Source organism: Hypanus sabinus, chromosome 12 (assembly GCF_030144855.1).
Source record: "Hypanus sabinus isolate sHypSab1 chromosome 12, sHypSab1.hap1, whole genome shotgun sequence".
Taxonomy (NCBI): Eukaryota; Metazoa; Chordata; class Chondrichthyes; order Myliobatiformes; family Dasyatidae; genus Hypanus; species Hypanus sabinus.
The window spans coordinates 85,262,442-85,286,482 of NC_082717.1; the positions used below are offsets into that span (position 1 = coordinate 85,262,442).

Consider the following 24,041-nt stretch of genomic DNA (forward strand, 5'->3'; position numbering starts at 1 on the left):
TACATATGTGCCTAAGACCTCATCACCTCTCATGGTCTGCTCCTTTGAAAGATGGTATTACTTAATTTCTGGGAATGATAATTAGGGATGTTAACAATGAGCTCCACTACCGGAACAACACATCCATATTGGGTCACCAGGAAGGATACAAACAACCAAGACCGTGCACAATAATTGACAAAAATATGTAAGAGTAAGAGCTCCATGGAAGAGGGATTTCAGCTACAATAGGTAGCTGTGGTAGCTTCACTTGGAGCAAAGGAATTGATGTAAAAGGTATGAAAGGCTATGCACCAATTGTATATACAAGTATATGGAATTAGTATATACAAAAAGATGCAACTAGAATATACAAGTACATTAATCAAAATGGACATTATGGGTCAAAGACAATAAGAGTGAATCTGCAGATGCTGGAAATAAATAAAAAACACAAAATGCTGGCGGAACTCAGCAGGCCAGACTGCATCTATGGGAGGAGGTAGTGACGACATTTCGGGCCGAAACCCTTCATCAGGAGTGAAGTAACATGGAATGGTGGGGGGAGGGATGAAGTAGAGAGCTGGGAAGTGATAGGTTGGAGGGAAATGGGCTGGGGGGGGGGGGGAAGGTGGAGAATTATGGGAAATAAAAGAGAAAGAAAGTTTGGGCTGGGGAGAGATTGTAGTGAGGGGGGAAAAGAGAGAAAAAGAGAACCAGACTAAAATTATAGATAGGGATGGGGTAAAGGGGGGGGGCAGGGGTATTAACGGGCGTCTGTGAGTTGAATGTTCATGCCGGCACTCTCCTCCTGGTGTTGCACTGAGGTATTATCCTACACTTTGCGCACAAGTCCCAGGAGTACATCTTGAACCCACAGCCTTCATCCTAGATAACACGTACGTGACCTCCTAACTCATGGCAGTTGACCAGATTCAACCACTGCCTTGCCACTAACTCTTGCAAATGATCCAGTGCCAGTGATATTTTTACATGAGCAGCTTCCTGTGTGACAGGCAAACACACTTCCACTCAAGTAGACAGGATTGTGTTCCTCCATGCACAGATGTCCATAAAGTAGCTCCCACTTGTAGAGGAACTGGTTAACTGAGGAAGTCATATGTTGACAAGGAAAAGCGGAAGACATATGTTGAGCTTCCTTTCAAAACATCTGTACAATACATCCTCCCTGTCCTGGAGGTGCTTTTCCTGAAAGTTGACAAAGGACAGGGAACTGCCTTTATCTGACATGACCCTATCACAACTAATGTTTCCGCTTTACTTTTCAGTCTGTTAATTTCTGCTCCAAATTTACACACTCCATTAGGAGTTTGAGATTTGGGACATCACCAAAGGCTCTCACAAATTTCTACAGATACACAGTGGAATGACTGAATGACTGCTTCACTGTTTGGCACAGAAGTGCCAATGCATGAAAGGAAAAGGCTGCAGAGGGTTGTAACTCTGCTAGCCCCATCGTGGACACGAACCTCCACATCATCGAGGACATCTTCAAAAGGTGATGCCTCAAGAAGGTGGCATCCATCATTAAGGAGCATCCAGGATATGCCCTCTTCTCATTATTACCATCAGGGAGTTGGTACAGGAGTCTGAAGACATACACTAAATGTTTTTAGGATCTGCTTCTTCCTCTTGGTCATCAGATTTCTGATGGTCTATGAATCCATGAACAATACTTCAAATTTTACTCTTTTTGCACTATTTCTTATTGTAACGCAGTGTTTATAAATATCTATTGCACTGTAGTGCTGCTGCAAAACAACAAACTTCATGACATATGTTAATGATAATAAACTGGTTCAGATTCTTTTTACCCAAACTGCAACGTAGATTGCGTCAATGATCAGACCTAGGTTCAAGATTTAACCAAATCATTTGTAGAGAATTTGAGATTAAAACTTTTAAAGTATGATGTCTTACAATACTGATTTAGTGGAAAAAATTTAAGGAACTTGAGCTGTAATCCACATTAGGCATCAGATTAGCACACAAAATGATCTAAGCCATGAAATGTTTAAATCACAGTCCTACTTTCCTTCACAGGATATCTAAACCAATATTTATTCCTAAAAAAGTATCTTATTTTAAATGAAAATACACACCAGTGAAACATGGATGTCAATGGCAAGGCCAGCTATTTGAGCTGCTTTCTTAAAGCACTGCAGGTGCTGCTGCATTAGGATCAAATGAGACTTAACCCCAGTAACTACAATGGAACAGCAGCACAACATAGGCGGGACAGTGGGTAACCTGGAAATGGCTTTCGCAAGCATTTGCTGCTTTTGTCATCATAAGCAGTGAGACTTGCAGTGTTGTTGAAAATACCATAAGTTTGTGAAATGGAGACACTTAGGATTGTCTGTCCATCCCGCCACATCTATGTTGACTACACATCCATCTACAATAACCCTACCATGCTTGTATTTACTCCACACCCTACACACTAGTGATAATTTACGGTGGCTAATTAATCTACCAGACTGCAGGTGTTTGGGATGTGGGGGGAAAAAACTGGAGGACGGTGGGGGGGGGGGGAGGAGAAGAGGGAAACATACGCAGCTATAAACGCCACACAAATAGCAGCAGGTGTAGTATTGAACTTGTACTTCTGGAGCTGTAAAGTTGCAAACACTGTGCCATCCTTTAGATGGCATTCACTGGAACCCTCCACCAATAAGAATGCAAATAGTTATGACATATTGTTCCAAATAATGTAACCTTTAGATGTGGCAAGTAGAACTGTTCCACCAGTCTATGACTTACAGGTCATAGAAGGACTTGGGAAAACTCAGAGCAAATTATTTTCTCAGATACTCACTGTGACCTGTTGTTACAGGTAGTGTTTACATGGCAAGCTAAAGTCAATATTCAGGCAATATAGATTACCTGAGCAGTGAACTCAGAAATACTAATATTGTTGAATACCAAGGGGAGGTAGTTAATTCAGTCTCTGTGCTGATTACTGGCCATCACTAGAGAAACAGGAATGCTATTCACCATTGTTTATAAATCCAGCTAGACCATATCTAGGTCTTGTTGAATGCAATCACGGACTGCTTCATCTTGAGAAATTGTGATAGCAACTGAGAACTGATCAGTAACAGGAACAATTCAAACCCACTTTAGGTCCAGAATGGGTAACCTCCTACTTCTCTGCATACAGTGGCCCAATGTCTGTTAGGTCAGCATCGAGCTTGAGATAAAACAGCTTACTTACCCACAAAACCCTCTTTGCCAACCAGCTTCAGTGCCAACTTGTCAGCCAAAACTGAAGAATTGCCATGTGCGATGTTTGCAAAGGGTCCAGCATGTACAAACACTGGGGTTCCCTGTAGGAGATAGGAAAAGAATAAGGGACTATTAAAAAAAAATCCAATCATCAGCAGCAACATTAAAGGAATTATTTCAAATTCTCCCTCCCAATCTGAAACACGGTAAACCGTATTAAGTTCACATAAACAACTATACAACTTCCAACAGTTAATCAGCAGATGCAACATCAATTAGAATTCAAAACTGCTGTACAGATGCTTTCAAAAGCTAAAATGTAAAGCTAGTAGATGCTGTTATGACAGCAGCACCTTTAAGTTGGAAAAACACTTTCAAGACATTTGATGAAATCTCCAATCAGATACCGCCATCAGTTCATACTAGACAATGCCAGAACAGATGATAAATGTTGTCGTCTTGGGAGAAGTAATTCCTCAGTTTTACAGTATTGAAATGTGCTTTTACGCTACAGAAATTAAAGATATTTCACAGGTTTCTCGTTTCTAGGGGGTTGTGGGGGGGGGGGGACCCTTACAGTTCAGTCTTTGCAAAAGTTAGTCTCATTTGTGGCACTAGAATGCTTACTTTCACTTTCTCCAGTTCTTCTTGATTTATTTTATATCAGATCCATTTACGGAGCAATGCAGTTAACATTGCATTTGCACTCGAGATCTAAACAGCATTCAGATTTCCACAACTAATTCTAGCAATTTGTGAATATGTTCCTTTCATCCATCTACAGGAAACTATTTTGAGCCGGCAGCTTTTAAGACTTCACAGGCAAGGGAAGAATCAAATTGGTTTACCTGGTGATGACGGAAATCTGAATCAGGTTTATTATCACTGGCATATGTCACAAAATTTGTTATTTTGCAGCAGCAGTACATTGTAAGACAATAAATTACAACTTGTTTTACACATACCACACCTACACACATACACACTCTAAAAAGCACTCACCCCTCCCCTCCCCCCAGAAGTTTTCATGTTTTATTGTTTTACAACATTGAGTCACAGTGGATTTAATTCGGCTTTTTTTTTGACAGTGAACAGAAAATTACTATTGTGTCAAACTGAAAACAAATCTCTCCAAAGTGATCTAAATTCATTACAAATATAAAACACAAAATAACTGATTGTATTAATATCTACCCCCTTCGTGTCAGCATTTAGAAGATGCAATTACAGCCTTCTGTCTGTCTGGATAGGTCTCTATCAGCTTTGCACATCTGGACACTGTAATCTTTCTCAATTGTTTACAAAACTGCTCAAGCTCGGTCAGATTTGAAGGGGTTCATGACTGAACAGTCCTTTATAAATCCAGCCATAAACTCTCAATTGTATTGAGGTCTGGACTCTGATTTGGCCACTCCAGGACATTAAATTTGTTGTTTTTAAGCCATTCCTGTGTAGCTTTGGCTTTATTCTTGGGGTCATTGTCTTGCTGGAAAACAGACCTTCTCCCAAGTTTCCATGTAGGGATCCGTCTTCACTTTGACAGTCTTTTTCTGTTAATCAGTGTCAAAAAAGCCTAAATGAATCCACTACGATTCAAAGTTGTAAAACAATAAAACATTAAAACTTCCAAGGGAGGGTGAACACTTTTTATAGGCACTGCATATACACACACACAAATTTATTAAATAAGTAGTGCAAAAAGAGACAAAAAAAAGTGAAGTGGTGTTCATGGACTCATTGCCCATTCAGAAATCTGATGGTGATAGGAAAGAAGCTGTTCGAATTATGTGTCTTCAGCTGCTTTATCTCCGCCTTGATGGCAGCAATGAGAAGAGGACACATCCTGGGTAATGGGGGTCCTAAATGTTGGATGCGGCCTTTCTGAGGCACCCACTTTTGAAAATGTCCTCGTGCCAAAAGGTGATGCCTCAGGAAAAAAAAAGGGAGGCTAGTACCCATGATGGAGCTGACTGAGTTTACAACTTTCTGCAGCTTTTCCCAACCCTGTGTAGCAGCTCTTCCATACCAGGTGATGCAAACAGTTAGAATATTCTCCATGGTACATCTGTAGAGCATCTTTGGTGACATACCAGGTCTCCTCAATCTCCTAATGAAATACAGTCACTGTCATGCCTTCCCTGTAATTGCATCAATGTTGGGCCCAAGGTGTTGACACCCAGGTATTTGAAATAGCTCACCCCTTCCACCACTGACCCCTCTACCCATTAACTTTGCATTCCAACCTGTTAAAAGCAGCTGTACAGAAATAGTTAAGTTATGCCTCTTGCAAGCTGTGGCTGTTTGGCTGACTATTATTATTTGCTAATAGACTGGGAACTCTTAACTGTCAATCAGTTTCATAGACACTTTCAGCAGAACTGCTCTTGATCATTGAGAGCTGATGTTAACTTGTCTAAGGAAACAAGAGTAAATAAATATGGGGAGTTAACCATTCCCAAATCTTCAGGCTTCTTTTGTAGAACAGGTTGAAGTAGCGGAAGTATATGCAAGCTGACTTGATCAACCTGATGTACCACATCATGGGAACAGCCTTCCTTTCATTATCCATTCCCTCCAAGTTGGCTCCACTACTCCATCTATTCACCTTCAGTTCTTCTCAGCATCAATTCCTGCGCTGGCAGCAGAGAGCAGTGAGGGTGACTTTGGAAGCTACATTGCCCTTCATGTGTTCTGGTCCAGTTGATAACCCAAATGTTCCCTTCTCCTTTATTTGTTTTCAACACTGAACTTTTAATATTTTCCCTTCAAGTTTATTTTTTTTAATTACACAAATCATTTTTAAATGAACCACAGTGACCTCAATTTTAAAAATTGCCCAAAACTTGCCACCTGTTCCTTTAGCCCCTCAAGCTCCATCTGCAAAAATACAAACAATCCTTGCACTATCATGGTGGGACAAGGAGTTGAAAGTGTCACAGTTGGAAGTTCCCAGACAAAGCTGCTCAACCACAAAGCGCAAAAAAAACCAAATACTAAGAAGATGCAAACATAAAGATATCAAGTTCCAGAAACAGGAGCTATTAACTTAAATCCAGTTGCTATATATTTATTAATAGGAGCATAAAAAGTTTTTTTCTTGACCTTTCCCAGAACCGCAAAATTGCTTGGATAACAAGCATACAGAATTGAGCGGTAGTTCTATTGGGATCCAGACTGATTGATTTCCTTCCGTCCCTGTGTATCACAGCAGGAATCACCATGCCCAGAGGAAGCATTGTCTCCTTTAAGTTGGAGTTTCATAGTTTACGCGTACGTAAACGTTATCCAAGTGGAGCCTCAGAGCTGGACTGAATGAATACTATACTGTCAGAAGATTCCCACTTAAAGCCTCAGGTGAAATAAAAGACAGTGAAATCATTGAGAATTTTTCCTCCAACTCCCTATCAAGAATTTCTTTCTTTTACTTTCATAGTGCTTTTCTTAAATTAACTGTGGTTATTTTCTTTAATATATCCCTCATTGTAGCTCAAATTCTCAATATCAGACGTTAGCTTGAAATAACTTGGAGGAATCACACTCCAGCAAAGCCATATTGCAGCTTTGGCTTTTGCCAAAGGTCATCAGAATGTGTGAGGCTTCAGCACATTTGCAATTGACAGTTCAAATGTCAAAAGGAAACTGTTGTTAGACTCAGAGAAAATGTTACCTCTAATTTGTAATGACCAGTGTGTGCAAAAATCTTGTGCTGAGTAATTTTTTGCCCAGTGGCAACAACATGTATGCACTGAATTTTTAAGTGGAAGTAAACTTGGAGGTATTCCAAGGATAATAACCTATTTCATTTTAAATGAAATGGTAGTTCTTTTGCACTTCATGCCATTTGATTCTTTGGAATTTGACATAGTGAATCAACAATTTCTTCAATAAAAACAGAATAAATAGCCAAGTCTAAAATTTGCAGACAAAGCATTACAAATTCCACGTTGTCAACACCTTCTGCATCAGAAAACAAAATGTGACTGAGTATGATAATGAAATATACTTAACATGCCAGTGAAGTAGAGGGTGACAATCTTTAGTGTGCAGTTTAAATTCCTTTGGGCACTAGTAGCAAAAGATGTGTACATGCGCACACCTTAGAGGGAACATTGCTCAGAGCGAGAGAAGTACAAGTGCCCTCCTAAGGCAGACAGCCATTCTGAATGAATCAGCATGATCCAGATGAAAATATATTTTTCCTGTGGAACTTCAATTCCTATTTTATTGTTAGAAGTACTTAATTGGCAATTGATCTCTCTGGAGTACCTGGAGATTAATGCAACCTTCTTTAACTCTGGGATGTGGTTCAGAAATTGTGCACTCTTACCTCTAATGTTTGCATCAATGTTGGCTTGATTGCATCTTTCATTAGGACAGCCAGTGCACCACTAACTCCCTGCACCAACCAAACACAGAGAAAGTTACTTCATAAACATAGTGGAAGTGAAATACATGCCATTCTTAACAGAACATTTATTGACCAATTGAAAGATTCCAGAGGATGTGAGTTTCAAACCTACCAAAGGGTTTGGTGTGAACAATGTGATCTCCCTGCCACAGATTAAAGACAGAGGTCAGCATAAATTCAACAAGCATCATCTCCTCTTCAAACAAAACTTACTCCAGTTTTCAATATTGAAACCAACACTTTCATGTAATCAAATTTAGACAGATGATGTGAAATCTGGTCAGTTCTGATGAAAGGTTATCAACCCAAAACATCAACCATTTCTCTCTCCACAAATGCTTCTTGGCCTGCATTTCAATCTCCTTCTGCTCTTATGGCTAGTTTGAAGATTCAGGGTACAGACACAAATGTGGAGTCTGGAGTGTTGCAAGAACCCCAATTGGATACCAATATCCCGCAGGGAAGGAGGTTTGCTCTCCATGCCGATATGGTAGGTTCTCAAGTACTGTCCTCCAGCTTCTTTGACCTGCACCCATCTAGAGTTATATGATGGGAGAAACAAGATGAATAAATTTGATGCAAAATGCAGTATATAATCACTGGTGCTCTGGAAGAGCATTATTAAGTGAATAACTGCCTTGGCAAATCTGGAAGAGCAGACCCACAAATGGGGCTAGGAGGTGGTAACCTCACCTAGCTTCTCATACACCTGGAAAAACAAGACTGATAGAACTTGGGTGAATCAGTAAGCTGCATGCTACTTTAGTGGACAAACTAGGCTGATGTACCTTTTCCATAACTTAACAATGACCTGGTAAACCACCCTCTGAAATACACATTTCAGAAAACCTCATATGTGGTTTTCATAACATTTTTATGGTCAGATTGAGCTCAGATTCTGGATATGTAATCAGTGCTGCTCTGAGGGAAAGGATGCAATCCATACCAATACCACAGATTGTTCAAACTGTCAGTTTTAAGTTGAGATAAGATATTTTGACACAAAGCTGCTAAGATCAAAGTTGCTTAGATTTTCAATATTATCCTCATAAGTTGAAGTTTACAGGGAGAAGGCAAGAGAATAGGGTTGAGTGTGATAATAAATCAGCCATGATGGAATGGTGGAGCAGACTTGATAGGCAAATGGCCTAATTCTGCTCACATGTCATATGGGCTTTATGGTCCAAATTCAAGATTGCCAACATCTCATGAATCAATTCAGAGGAGTCAGATTTTGTCTTCAAACAGCTGAGTTAATTAAATAATTCCGAAGCAGTCCCATGACTGGCCTTTTTTATGCAATAACAAGTCCGTGATTTAACTGAACCTACGTAGAAAACATAACAATCCATGGCAAGAAATAAATTAGCTGCATTACTGCATGCTTTATGAAAAATATTTTATTGGAACACTAATACTGCTTCATTTTTAGTCAGGAAATACAGTATTTTTAATCTGGCTTGACGGGAAGTTCTAATCCATCCGTCACACCACCACTGACCTGCAATTGATCAGATTCAGTCAGTTTAATTCCTTAGCTAGTTCAAATGCCATGAATATGTTGAACCCAATGTTTATAAAGATCAGAAACTAGAGAGAACAGTGGTAAACACAAGTGAAACATTAGTCTTCAATCAACCGGATGTTCATTGTATTTAAAACGTAGACAAGAGTTTTTACAGACAGGACCTTCAAAGGAATCATGTCATATAGCGACTCATAGAACTTAACTCAAACAAAGAGATTATGGATACAATCAGTAAACTTTCCCAAGAACAGAGCTAAGCAGCATCAAAGTTGTGAGACATTTCAGAATTTAAGGCCTAGACAGCTGAAGTGATGCCTGGCAGTACTGGGGTCAGAGGTGAAGGGGTTTGGATGTAGCAAGAGTAAAGCTGTGGTAAGAAAATAAGTTTATTTTGAAAAGCTGTTTTGAAAATTTAAATCTGTGGTACCCCAGCTGGTCACTATTTAAAAACTGGTCTTCTCACTACTGGCCAGGAAGAGGAAGTAGAAAGTGCAATTTCAAAGCAATACTTTGGAGGCTCTTTTTCTCCCATTGCACCCCCCTTCCCAAAATACATCTAGAAAATATACTTCATCTTCCGTTGGTTCAGTGTTAACCTATTTGATTTGAGGGGTGTATGGGGTGTCAGGGAGGGGTAGCACCTCTGGTGGGGGAACATGTCGCATCCTTTTCAGGCAGTTTGTCCACCTTTGGTCCCCACCTGCCACTCAGCTCTCACCTGTGGCTCCCCGTAGCCAGCTGCATGTGACAGCGGCCACATCCCGGGCAACAGTTTTGACAAGCCAGCTAAACCAGGTGCGGACAGCCAACGGTTCTCAAACCCTCTGTGAGATAGGGAGTTGTTTATCCAAGCATGTGAAGAGAGACTCCAGAGGATTGAGTGGTGAGACCAATGAAAGGTGCAACGGTCAAGAAGGTGGTCTCTACAAGCGACATGGAACGGGTAGAGCATGACAAGTCACAGAAGACGTCCTGGTCATCCACTGCGCTTAGTCCCATCCCCAGCCATCTCGACTCTTGTCTTGCCACTGGATCCAGCTGGGAATTGGGAAGAGAGTGAGGCTGATGCTGCACAACTCTCCCTCACTTAAATCCAAATCAAGCACTAGTCTCAACACCATCATCGTCATAATGGTGTCGAGGTCTTCGTCGATGACGATGGACGAACCACCACTTGATTTGAGATGGAGCAGGTAACTCAGGTGGACAGTTCTGTGTATTGCTGTGGTAGTGCTGCACTGTCCTTTGGACCTTTGGACAAGCATGTCTCCTCACTCCAGTGAAAGTACAAGATGCTGAGACATCATTCAGACGAGGAAGTTTCCCCAGCGACCTTTCCAATCAATATTTCCCAGTTAACTAGACACCTGTTAGTATCACACTGCTGTTTGCGTAAGCTGCTTGTGTAATTGGCCATCACATACAACAGCACTGCACAGGAACAGGCCCTTCAGCCGGCAATGCTGTGCTGCACCAGTTAGATAGTAAACAAATGGCCAACTAAACTTCAATTTCAAGTTTACAGTCAAGTGTGTATACAATAAAGGCAAGTCTTTTTAATTTTCCCCACTAGAAGCAACTATCTGAAGGCAATTAGCTTAATTTTGTTCTCTTCAAAACTCTGGCAGCACCACATGGCTTTAAACATAGAACATAGAATAGTACAGCACATTACAGGCCCTTCAGCCCACAATTTTGTGCTGACCCTCAAACCCTGTCTCACACATAACCCCCAACCTTAAATTCCTCCATATACTTGTCTAGTAGTCTCTTAAACTTCACTAGTGTGTCTGCCTCCACCACTGGCTCAGGCAGTGCATTCCACGCACCAATCACTCTGAGTAAAAAACCTTCCTCTAATATCCCCCTTGAACTTCCCTCCTTAACTTAAAGCCATGTCCTCTCGTACTGAGCAGTGGTGCCCTGGGGAAGAGGCGCTGGCTGTCCACTCTGTCTATTCCTCTTAATATCTTGTTCACCTCTATCATGTCTCCTCTCATCTTCCTTCTCTCCAAAGAGCAGAGCCCTAGCTCCCTTAATCTCTGATCATAATCCATACTCTCTAAACCAGGCAGCATTCTGGTAAATTTCCTCTGTACCCTTTCCAATGCTTCCACATCCTTCCTATAGTGAGGCGACCAGAACTGGACACAGTAAAAGGTTTATATTTTTTAAATGCACAAGATCTTCATTTGGCACCTACCAGATCTTCTGCTGTAACTGGGTGTCCTTTCCTGTCATTGGCTGCCACTATCTTTCCAAGTCGGTTCTTCATGTCAGCCAGACTGTCTGTTAAGGCGAGGATGGCCATGATTTCACTGGCAACAGCAATGTCAAACTGAGCCTTGAGGAGGAGTAAAACACAAACGGACAATTGGAGACAACAGATGATATCAGAAGATTTGTATAAACTATTTTCTAAGAAAGACGTTTTACTAACTGACGCTAAATAATACTGGATGTAGCTGTTCCGACTTACTTAGTAAGAGAACTTCTGATTTTTTCGATCCCGATCCACGATAACCTACGCACATCCTCCTGTATACTTTAAATCATCTCTACATTACTTATAACACTTAATACAATGTAAATGGTTGTTCTACTGCATTGTTTAGGGAATAATGACAAGAAAAAAGTCTGTACATGCTTGAACAAGAAGTGCTGCAAGAGCACTTCCAGGTTTTCTCGATTCGTGGCTGGTTGAATTCGCGCATGCAGAACTCGTGGATAAGGAGGGCCGACTGCACTATGAAAATGTTGCACTGTTAATGGCAGTTTAAACACGTACAAACAAGCTGGATGTACTCAGCAGATCAGGCAGCATCCGTTGAAAGGAGCAGTCAACGTTTCAGGCTGAGACCCTTCGTCAGGACTAAAGGAGGAGGGGGCAGGGGCCCTATAAAGAAGGTGAGGGGGGGAGGGTGGAAGGTGCCAGGTGAAAAACCAATCAGAGAAAAGATCGAGGGGTGGGGGGAGGGGAAGCAGGGAGGGGATAGGTCGGAGAGGTGAAGAAGGAATCTAAGGGGAAAGCACTATGGGTAGTAGAAGGCGGCAGAATCATGAGAGAGGTGATAGATAGCTAGAAGAGGAGGCAGAGTGAAAGTGGGATGGGGGAAGGGAGAAGGAGGGAATTACCAGAAGTTGGAGAATTCGATGTTCATACCAAGGGGCTGGAGGCTACCCAGACGGTATATGAGGTTTTGCTCCTCCAACCTGAGTTTGGTCTCACCATGGCAGCAGAGGAGGCCATGTATGGACATATCCAAATGGGAATGTGAAGCAGAGTTGAAGTGGGTGGCAACCAGGAGATCCTGTCTGTTGTGGTGGACAGAGTGGAGGTGCTCAACGAAGTGGTCCCCCATAGGGTCTCGCCGATGTAGAGGAGGCCGCACCGGGAGCACCGGATGCAATAGATTACCCCAACAGACTCACAAGCGAAGTGTTGCCTCACCTGGAAGGACTGTTTGGGGCCCTGAATAGTGGGAAGAGAGGAGGTGTAAGGACAGGTGTAGCACATACACTTGCAGGGATAAGCACCAGGTGGGAGATCTGTGGGGAGGTATGTGTGGACCAGGCAGTTGCGGAGGGAACGATCCCTGTGAAAAGCAGAGATGGGTAGAGAGGGAAAGATTTCCTTAGTGGTGGGGTCCATAATTGCAGTTTATGTTGGGATGAAACTTTAAACACTGCCTACGTCCTCAAATGGAAGTAAACAACCTCATTGAAAAGAGAATGTGGAAAATTCCTCACAATCACATGGTCAATATTCATCACTCACTCAATATCACTGTTGACAGGCTTCTGGTCTTTACCCCTTTGCTGTACGTGGGTGTTTCCTTAACAACCACGTCTACAGCAGTGAATGACGTACTGTGGAACGTGTTAGGATGTCCTGAGATTGCAATACAGTTTAGACTTATAGACACACATACTATGCCTTTGCTTTTATGAAAGATTGGTCAATAATACTGACAAAGAGCACCCTATGTGATATACTGTAATTGATTATCCATAAGCAATAAACTCAATGTGTCCATGGCCACACAGTAAAAAAGGCCTAAATGACCAACTCTTTCAATTCCTAGATAATGATGAGCTGAAGACAGCTCAAATGGAACATTACTGTTTTAAACACAAAATGTATCAGCTCTACCCAGAAATATTTCCTTTGATTTTTAAGAAATAAATCAAAGGGTATCACAATAGTGTCGTGCTTTGGGCGATGCTTTCACAGATTGGGGTGTTCCAGAGTTCAGAGTTCAATTCCAGCACCATCTGTAAGGGTTTTACACATTCTACCCATTAGTTCATAGATTCCTCCATATGGTCTGGCTTCCTCCCACAGTCCAAAGATGCACTGGACACTGTAAAATGTCCTGTGATGAGGCTAGTGTCAAAGTCAAATAGGTGGACTGCTGTGCAGTAAAGCTTGCTGAACCAGAAGGGCCTCTTCCTTGTATCTCGAAACACACGACAAAGACAGACAGACACACACACACCACGCAGGAGGGCCCCTACTAATGTCAGAGGTCGGCAGAAAGAAACAGGAAAACAAATTTAGAGTGCTCTCTTCCTGCTAGAGTTGACAAACCCGGCAGGAAGAGAGCCTGATGCTGTATTGCATCAGAAGGGGGAAAATGAGATCACAGCAGAAAACAAAGGTATGAAGCAGCCAAGCATTGGCAATAGAATCCTTGCTGTGTAAGCCATCACCTCTCCTGATGAATGGTGAAAATCATCCTTCTGTCAAGGGAGCTGCCCTGTTTCCCAGCTTACACTGCCCACTCACCACTAAAACTAACACTTTCATATTCCCTTTAACCCAATCTACCCTGAGGGACCTTGAAGGGGTTGGTTTCAAAGGATGACGAAACTGGGCAAGTGTGAGAGGACATCCAATTAGAATCAAACACGAGATTCAGTAACCTTTCATCATACAATGTGCAAGACTACAGCAAGTTAGCCATTTCATTCCAACTGTCGTGCATCAACCTCCCTACCAGCCCACAGCCCAATAAATTTCTCCCTCTCAACAATCCCCACTGAACTTCATTGCTCTGAAATTCAACTTGTAGCCACTTGGGGGCAGTAATCACAAACATTTCATTCTATGATAATTGTTAATTAACTTTTAATGAGCATGAAGTAGTTCTTTATTATAGCTCTCAGTGACAATGAAGTTACCCTGCATCTTTTCTCACGAAAACCTCAGTAGTGCCCAGCCCATAAGAACTAGTTCAGCCCTTCAGCCCCGACAGCAGGCATGGTGGGCGAGATAAATAATAAACCACACCTAGCTTCAGGCAGGAAGCCAAACACCTGCCAAAATATACCTGTGGGCTCAATACAAAGGTGTTATATACACACCACTAAAATTAACATATCCTTGCACGCAAAGACTTGAACCACTTAGAAGTTACTGTAAATATGTGGAAGAAGGTCTTGTGGTCGCTTGAGACTAAAATGGAACTCAGCACTAAGCAGCATGTGTGGCGTAAATCTAATATTGTGCATCAACAAGGTGGCACCATCCCTACTGTAAAATACGGTAGAAGTAGCATCATTCTATGTGGATGCTTTTCAGCACCAGAGATTGGAAATTTGGTCAGGATAGATGGGAAGATGAATACTGCTAAATAAAACAAGATCCTGAATAAAAACCTGCTAGCTTCTGCCAGAAAGCTTAAATTGGGGAGGGAGATCATCTTTCAGCAGGACAACGACCCAAAGCACACTGCCTGAGCAACCTAGGAGTGGCTTCAAATGAAGAAAACTGACACAGTGCTTGATTAAACATCTCCTGCAAGACATTAAGATTGCTGTCCACTGCCGCTCCACAACTAACCTGGCACAGCTTGAGCAATTTTGCAAGGCGGAATAGGCAAATCTTGCTCCATAACGTTGTGCAAAGCTAATAGACTTATCCAAAATGACTGTAATAGTTGTGAGGTATGGTTCAACTAAGTACTGAGCAAGGGGGATGAATAGTTTAGAACTGCTGACTTTTCAGTTTTTGATTTTATAGTTTTTCCACGCTTCACAATTTTTTCCCTTTTTTGGGCACTACTGCGAGAAAAGGACATCAGATTCAGAAATAAAAAGTGAACAAAATCATTGGTTGTATTACTCATTTTTGTGAAGGTTGAGGCACTGTAAATCTCTACAAGACCACCCCTCAGCCTCCTATACTCCAATGAGAATAAACCCAGACTATCAGCTCTAGCCTCAAGAGTATAGCTTCCATTCCAGGCAACATCCCAGTGAATCTCTTCTGCATTCTCTCTATTGCTTCCCATCCTACTCTGCACACAATACTCTAAGAGGGTCTAAACAATGTTCTGAGTAACTGCAACACAACTTCCTTACTCTTGTACTCATTATCTCGGCCTATAAAATCAAACATATCAAACATCTTTTTCACTGCACTACAATATCTGTGTCGTCACGTCCAGTGAGTTATGGATTTGCTGCCAAGGTCTCATCAAATCTTCCAAGGTCCAGAGCACCTGTGGAACTTAGGAGAACAATGGCACCTCCTTTGCTTGCATCTTCAGAAGCAGCTCTATTTCTATCCTTAACATCTCTATTTTTCCCTTTCAGGGTTCTTTAGAAGACCCTGACCTGGAGCTGCACGCTGACTTCTGTTCTTTGCAGGAATGGGACCCGCTCTTGGGGTCTCATGACAGCCCGCTATTTGATATGCCAAGGATGCACCCTAGAAGACTAGCGCACCATTAGGGTTCCAGGATTTTGTGGCTCTGGAAGTGGGCGGTCTCAAGGTAGGTGCCTCCGCAGGAAACTGGTGTGTTGTGGGAGTACACAGAAGATCTAAAGCAGCGAGCTGGCTGCTGGCTGTGTGCCCAGAGATCTGAGTTCTTTGGGCACAGAGCTTGGACAAAAGAAACACAGCAGACTTTTAACATAGTAATTCAGAAAGTTGTTTGTTATGTCTCCCCTCTCGTTATGAAACGGGATACCTCTTTTTCCCTTATTGGGGGAGGGGGAGGGGGAGGGGGAGGGGGAGGGGGAGGGGGAGGGGGAGGGGGAGGGGGAGGGGGAGGGGGAGGGGGAGGGGGAGGGGGAGGGGGAGGGGGAGGGGGAGGGGGAGGGAGAGGGAGAGGGAGAGGGAGAGGGAGAGGGAGAGGGAGAGGAAGAGGGAGAGGAAGAGGGAGAGGGAGAGAGCGCGCGAGTGCCTGCAGTATGACAAAATACCAGGTGAACGAGTAGTCTTTGGGGTACTGCAAGTCTGTGTCTTTATTGATGCTTTGCTGCATGCTTGAGTGCTCCATGGGGGGCATCGATGCATTTTTTTTTGCTGGTGGGGGAGGGGGATCTTTGCTTTGCTGCCGCTTATGCGTGTGTGGGAGGAGCTGGGGGGGCTTTGGGGTTCTAACATTTAACTGCCATTCATTCTTTGGGTCACTCCTGTTTCATGGATGTTTGTGAAGAAAAAGAATTTCAGGATGTATATTGTATACATTTCTCTGACATGTGCCTTTGAAACCTTTGAAAGGAATGGGGGGGGGTAACAAACAGAGAAAGATGAGAAGTCTCTGCCAAAGTATCCTTGATAAATTTCCAGCCTGACATAATAAAAATCAGACTATCCAATTCAGAGCTGCATCAATTTGATTTACCTTCACAAACTAGTTAGTTCAGTTCACCAACTTAAGGACTTACCCAGCACACATCAAGGCCAATCTGCCCCTAGTGCTTCTGCCAGTTGATAGCAACATCCCGATAGGCACAAATCCTGTTCGTTCCTTACAGTTATATGTTTGCACTTCCAACTATTTCCTAAATTCACACTAGATGTTATTATCAAATCTACTTCCACCACACATGCAGGAAATCCATTGCAAGGTGATAAATTATTGTTTGATATTCTTTTTTAAATAACCTTGTAACTTGAAGTGGTCTATTCAGTTTGATATTGATACAAGACATGAGAATGTATTAATCTAGATGACATTTGGTTTGTGACAGTGCATTAGACTGGATCACTTTCAATGAAATATTTTCATACAGGCAAAAATTACCAGTTCGAGCATCACTAACAACAAAATACTTTCTCCAGTTTCCTACACGAAAAACTTACAGAATTACCACCATCTACAAAGGCTACCAGCTTATCCCATTCAACATGGTTACTCTTAATACTGCTTGCACAGTTCAATCAGCTTCAATGAAGACTAATTTTCTACTGTAACATTAGAGGTAATTTATAATAGAAAACTGGTGAGACTCTAAAATGGCAAAAAAGCCACTTGTAATCAAACCTTTATATTAAAACAGGAGAAAAGATTTCCTTGAGACCGAGGAGGCTGAGGGGAAATTTAATTGAGATGTATAAACATAATGAGGGATGCAGATAGGTAGAAATTAAGGAAAATCTGTTTCCAGAGGGAACTTGGGGTTTTGAATTTACTGCTTGCAAAAAATAGCATTCATCACATTTTAAAAAGTATTTGGATATGTACTTAAGGAGAAATAGACTGAAGCTGCAATTAAACCGAAAAGCCCCTTCATACTGGCTTGGACATGTGACAAGTGATTTCCACCCATAAACGTTCTAAAATCCATAAAAGCACATTGCAGTTATTCAGCTGAGCTACTCTGACAACACCTCCCAGACCAGTGATTTTACCCACAAGATCAAGGTCAGCAGGTGGAGAACCAGCACCACCTGAATATCCCCTTTCCAAACTGACACTGCCCTGGTATGGAAATAGTCTTCATAAGCAGTGGAATATCATAAATACAGCATATTGGAGATCCTTCAGAGGGACTGATATGATAGGCTGAAGGGTTCTTCGAGTGAGGAAATAAATGCTGAGCCTCCTGGTAACGTTTACATCCAGAAAAAGGTGCAGTAAATGTACAAAGCAATCCATACCTCTCTAATAAATCCTTTCTCTGTATTAGATTGCCCAATCGTTATTTTACGCAAGAAACGATCATTTGTATCGACCACTGAAAAATAAAATGAGTACAAAAGAAAAATCTTCACATATAGATGAGAAACAGGCAACAGTACAGTTCCACACCAACAAAGCTAAATATTTCTTTATTCAATGTTGAAGTTCAATTAGACTGAAAGGTCCAAGTTCACAGTCATCAGTGAGATGTCGGATTGCGCCTCATATCCTTGCGCAATTTTCATGAGTCCTGGTGAGAATCACCGATTGTTTTTTGCCTCATCTCTAACCACTCTGATTGAATTCTATTTCCACTAAAATAGTCAATATGCTGGACACCGTACAACCACAATCTGGCCAATGCCGCCTTCTTACTGTTGCCATCAGGCAGAAGGTACGGAAACCTTAAGACCCACACTACTCAGTTCAACAGTTAATTCCCTTCAACTATTCAGTTCTTGAACCAAACTGCACAATCCCAATCACTACCTCAGTAATAGCAATGTGATGACCACTTTGTACCACAATGGATTACATTTTTGTCCCAACTGTTCTTTCTTGTGCAATTTTTTAACATTTTTCTTTTGAATGTTGTGTATCTGATACAGCATGCCTGCAATGCCACTGCAGCCAGGTCTTTCACTGAAGCTGTGCATGCTTGTACTCTTACATATGACAAAAAAACTAAAACTTGACTACCCTCATGTACAATACTCGTCAGTCTGTGCACAAAGTCACAGAACAATTGATCAGATTGCAATCATTTTGTGGGGCCACCTGCACTTAGACCACTGGAATGACAGGTTTACAGTTCCTGCCATTTTAATTTCTCATCTCACTCCCATTGACCTCTGTTGCCTCCTGAACCAGTACAAAGCCCAAGGAACAACTTATTTATCATCTGGGTGCACTGAGCCTGCAGGAATCTATACTGATTCAGTTAACTTGTCCTTTCTTTCTGTTTGCAACAGGACTGATTATTTTGCTTGCATCTGGCCATCCTTTATTCTTTTGCTTGCTTGTTCTGGTCTGTTGGGCATGTACATAAAGCATAACCCAGAATTCACGACATTGGCAACACATTGGACAAAGGAATTTAATTTATAGTACTTCACCTCATTACATGGCTTATCCTTGTTCCTCCTCACCTTCTCTGCTGCCTAGACTAACTTGCTTTCCCTCCATTAGTTCTGAAGGAGTGTCATTGGCCTCCTGAAGCATTAACCATTTCTCTTTCCACAGATGTTGCTGCCTGACAGTACAAGCATTTTCACTGTTTATTTTTTTTTTAATTTCAGATTTCCAGTATCAATGGTTTGTTTTTTGATAAGGTGCAGGTTGCCCAAGTGCAAACAGCAAGTAAAGACTCTGAACACAGCTGCAGTATGAAAACCATCACGCACAGAAATATTATTTAGCCATGACCACCAGCTGTTCACAAGGTTGCTGCTGTGCTGCCTTGTGAAGGTAACTACAATCCTGAAAGTACTTCATTTGCTGAACAGTGCTTTCATATATTACATTTGATACACACCCAAGAGTAGTGAGTTACACATAGCATTTACAAAGTTTAAAACAATTAAATAACCAAAACTACCGTCTTTTTGTTTTGTAAGGACACCACTCACCTCGTTGCCAGGTAACCGTGGAAGGATCAATATCCAAACGAACAAACTTCGTGATCTCCTCTGGTGTCAGGAGATGGGGGTCCTTCTTCTGAATACCCAAGCGCTGTATTTTTTAAAAAACGACAAAGTTCTGAAGGCTGAATGCAGCAGATACAGAAAAAAATAACAAAAATACTAATGGGATTCCCAAGAGACACGAGGGGCTGCTGGTGTGTTCTGATACAGAGTCTCAAGACCCTGCATTAGGGCACTTGATAACTGGCTTCATCTGTAGCACTCTACTCTACACTCTACTTTCCTTTTCATATCTTAATGTACTTGTACTTTTTAAATACCTTAATGTACTAATTGATCTGTCATTATACTGCACTACTATCTTTATATTTATCAAGTTAGGTGTAACTTATATTCAGATTTGTAATGTACTGTGCTGCTGCAAAATGTAAATTCCACACAGCATGTGTGCCCATGTCAATAAACCTGAACTTTAATGGCAAGCAAAGAAAAGTTTTTTACTGTATCTTGGAGCTTGTGACAATAAGCTAGATGACAGATGAAGCTGAAGCAACTACCACTGCATCATTCATTTTAAAGGGTTCAGTAAACTTCAACAGTTTCGGGCATCCTTCCTTTTATTTTTCTTTATATTATTTTCATAAATTACAGTTTACTATGTTCAAATATTTTCAGCTGATTTCAAAGACCTATTGTTCAAAGATTAATTATCAGTGAAAAAAGATTTAATTATCAGTGAAAAGATACTTGACAGCACAAGCTGTTGGAAGGGCACCAGGGAGATAAATAGGCTCATGCGTGTAACAGTGAGGCACCAGTTAATTGAAACCATCCAGTCCATCCTGGTTGACAGCACATGGAACACAAGACATGTGCAAACTTTGCCTCTGCCCCACTCCTTTCCAAACCAGTAACTCCCCACAAGCAGTTTTTTGGTCTTGGTCTTAAATGACAAAGAAAAAACAGCAATTTATAAAAGGCCATTGTGTTTAAAGTAGGTAACCAAACAAGGGACAGGCAAACACAAGGAAATCTGCAGATGCTGGAAATTCAAGCAACACACACAAAACACTGGCGGAACGCAGCAGGCTAGGCAGCATCTATAGGAAGAAGCACTGTCGACGTTTTAGGCTGAGACCCTTCGGCAGGATAGGCAACACCATTGTTCACAAGTTAACATCTTTAACAGAAACAGATGGTTTTGTTTTCTGCCAATGGATCTCAAATCCTCATCTTGAATTAGCCTATAGATGAATTATCACCTACATAAAATTAGTATGAAACCTGCTGCAGTTTGCCTTGGGTAGTTGTTGACACTTTGCTTGACAGAAGCAATGTACAAGCCCTCTCAATGGTACAATGCCAATCCAATGAGCTTCCAATGCTTGTTAACAGTCTAAGTAAAAGAAAACTATAACATTGATTTGAGTTTCAAAAGATGACTTGTATAAATGTTGTTATAAATATATATAACACCAAGCTTAGAGGCTAATTATCTGACATCTGTTCCATTAGAAAAACCTCCAACATTGCCAGTTACAAGAATCCCCCCACAGTCGAAAGGATTTGGGGAAATCACATTATTAAAAAGCCGCCAATATTGTGAATCACATATTAGTAACTTCCACATTATGAACATGCCATCAGTAATTTATTTTGTAGAAGACTATAACTGATGGGGAAATTTCAGGTCTCTTATATCCATGGGGACATTCTATGGGGAATAGTCCAAACTTGAACATCAACAACGATACCTGCCAAGTGGCAGAACATTGTTTCATCCATGTGCTCTTAGTTAGATGAAGCCATGGGAAAATTTATCCAGCATGTTGATATTTATTAAATGAGAATATACTCAGACGAGCACATGAATAATTCAGATTTACAAATGAGAAACTTCTGCGCTGGTAAGAAATATTGTAATGCTCAGGTTGCTCCTCATTAGTCTATGTTTATCCAAATCCAGCCGCTTGTTCAGTAACGGCTTTTAATCACCATCCCTGTAAAGTATTTGGTCATCCCCAGAGCATTTCAAGGATATCTCTCCTCAGCTTCTGAGAGTCATAGAGATACAAGCCCAATTTATACAAAACCTGACACTTTTAGCTCACCACACGCACACACACAGTCCAATAATAGTATGCAAAAGGAAGGAGAACCGGGCTTAAAACAACCGAACAGGGAAAATGATCAAAACACAATGCTTTACTCACTGCTAGCCGAGCAAGCTGGATGGCAGAGAAATGTCGCTCTCCATTTACAGTGGGCACCAAACGACTGTACAGTGCCTAGTAGAATAGGGAAAACACGCTTATTGTGGCTCATATTACACAGATTTGCAGTGTAATTTCTTAAATACCACAAACTAAACTTGATGGAAAATGTGTCATTACAGAGAGACCTATTATGCAGGGACACATATCTAGACCAATGTCAACTGCTCCTTAAGAGTTGGCAGTCAGGTGAAAGATACCCCCTGGTCCGCTCCTAACCCGCAATTCCCAGTGCAAAAAGCTGTCCACTGAGTGCCACAGATCGGCACTTTCCAAAGTTCAGGACCTCCTGTTGAATGGCACACTAGATTGATACAGCACTAGAATTTAAACCCATAGTTTAAATTCTGACTATCACACAGACTGAATTTAGTGCTTAAAATCCCTTGCAAATATCCACTATGACATACATAAAGAAAAATTAAATATCATGATGATATAACATGAATATAATAAGCAAATGGAATGCTTTGTGAATGATGGCACCTGACGGTATTGTCTGAGCTGCTTACTTTAAGTATACATGAAAGGTAAAAAAAAAGGAAACATGAAAAGAAGGTTGAAAAAGAAAAATGCTGAGCTTACAAATGATCAGCCTTTGAGTAAGCAGCTCACCTGGTCTGACTGAGTAGCCTCGTGTAGCATTCTGGCGTCAATAGCTGCTGCCAGCAAGTTATTGGCTGCTGTAATTGCATGAATGTCCCCCGTTAAGTGAAGGTTGAACTGTAATATAAAACAACAACTGATGATTACAAACTTAATGGATGAATGCAGTAGACCAAAATGTACCAATATTTGTGCAATAAACCAGCTTCACATTGCATCATGCTGACCAAGTTTTAGCTCTGTGCTTAGCTCCAAGCTTATAGACTCATCAATTGCAAAAGCTGCAGGAAATGCTGAATTACAGTAGCATAGCGATTAGTGTGATGCTATTGTAGCTTGGGGCAGAGTTCAGCATCTTCTGCAAGGAGTCTGTATGTCTCACTGTGGAATGGGTGGATTTTCTCCCGAACTGTGAAATGTCAGATCTCTCACCTCCTCCATGGGGATGACCTGAGAATATCCACCTCCTGCAGCTCCACCTGCCCAGAGACAATAACTAGTTACATTGAACAACAATACTGATTAAAATCTGCCAAACATTTATACTGAATTATTAGCCCAGTAAATACAACCTTTGTATTAGTATACCCAAGATTCAACGATTCAGAAAATAGTAATGTACCAGTAACTACTGGTTCACTATTAATTACAAAATTATCGTAAGTCCATAAGGACAAATTTACTTGCCAATTATTTTTTTTAAGAGAAGGAAGTTGGCTATTCTTAATCAAGTGCCATACAAACACCAGCTCTTAAAGGCCTTCACAGTGAACTGATAAACAGAATTACTACACAATAAACAGAATTACTACACAAGGGTTATGAAAAAGTTATTGTAGTGCAGAATACTGTGGAAGCCAATTGATATACAACAATTTCCTAGTAAAAGAGGCCAAACGAGAAAACATTTTAATTGTGCTGCTTGAGGAATACCCATAGGCCAGGCAGTAGACAGCAATCCAATATTATCACGGGGTACTGTGTCCAGCTGAAGGTGCTGGTAGGTACTCAGCATAACACTGACTAACGAACAGCAACTCCAATATTGCAACCCTCAATACAGCAGTGGGCACTGGACTGGACTTCCTGATCAAAACTTCATCTGGGCTTGTATTCATGTTCAGCTGACCCTGGACTAAGTGTATGATAAACTGAACTTCAGCAATAAACTAACTGAATGATGGAGTGTGAACACTAATTTCTTTTGAGGTGAGGGGATGGGGAAGAAAGAAAACAAACTAAACCTGGAAGCAAAATAAAAGATTCTCCAGAATCAAATTTCCCAGGTACAAGTAAGCTGGCAGGCAATGGCAGTAGAACAGTTGTGCACAGCATTATCCAGATATGATCCTTAAGCATGTCTGCTGAATACACAATTTCACAACTGTCATATGCATAGCCTAGCTGTTTAGGAAACACTTATTTTTAAGCTGGTTA

The 24,041-nt window shown here is 41.3% G+C and overlaps 1 protein-coding gene and 1 long non-coding RNA gene across 3 annotated transcripts in view; one reads left to right on the top strand and one right to left on the bottom strand.

Moving 5' to 3' along the window:
- The window catches only part of LOC132403090 (uncharacterized), a 130,575-nt gene extending 110,741 nt beyond the window's left edge, over positions 1-19,834 (top strand). Inside the window, exons 3-5 of one of the 2 annotated variants that reach the window (XR_009515178.1) lie at positions 15,765-15,943; positions 19,381-19,549; positions 19,699-19,834. This is a non-coding gene — a long non-coding RNA (uncharacterized LOC132403090). The remainder of the gene's footprint in view (positions 1-15,764; positions 15,944-19,380; positions 19,550-19,698) is intronic. The other variant, XR_009515179.1, reaches the window with a different exon arrangement.
- mthfd1l (methylenetetrahydrofolate dehydrogenase (NADP+ dependent) 1 like) overlaps positions 1-24,041 on the bottom strand; it is a 162,381-nt gene that overhangs the window by 80,949 nt on the left and 57,391 nt on the right. Inside the window, exons 13-20 of the mRNA XM_059986365.1 lie at positions 23,037-23,083; positions 22,614-22,721; positions 21,939-22,013; positions 19,711-19,813; positions 18,061-18,137; positions 11,368-11,508; positions 7,556-7,624; positions 3,218-3,329 (exon numbers count right to left, since the gene is read on the bottom strand). Coding sequence (XP_059842348.1) covers positions 3,218-3,329; positions 7,556-7,624; positions 11,368-11,508; positions 18,061-18,137; positions 19,711-19,813; positions 21,939-22,013; positions 22,614-22,721; positions 23,037-23,083 — 732 coding nt within the window. The remainder of the gene's footprint in view (positions 1-3,217; positions 3,330-7,555; positions 7,625-11,367; positions 11,509-18,060; positions 18,138-19,710; positions 19,814-21,938; positions 22,014-22,613; positions 22,722-23,036; positions 23,084-24,041) is intronic.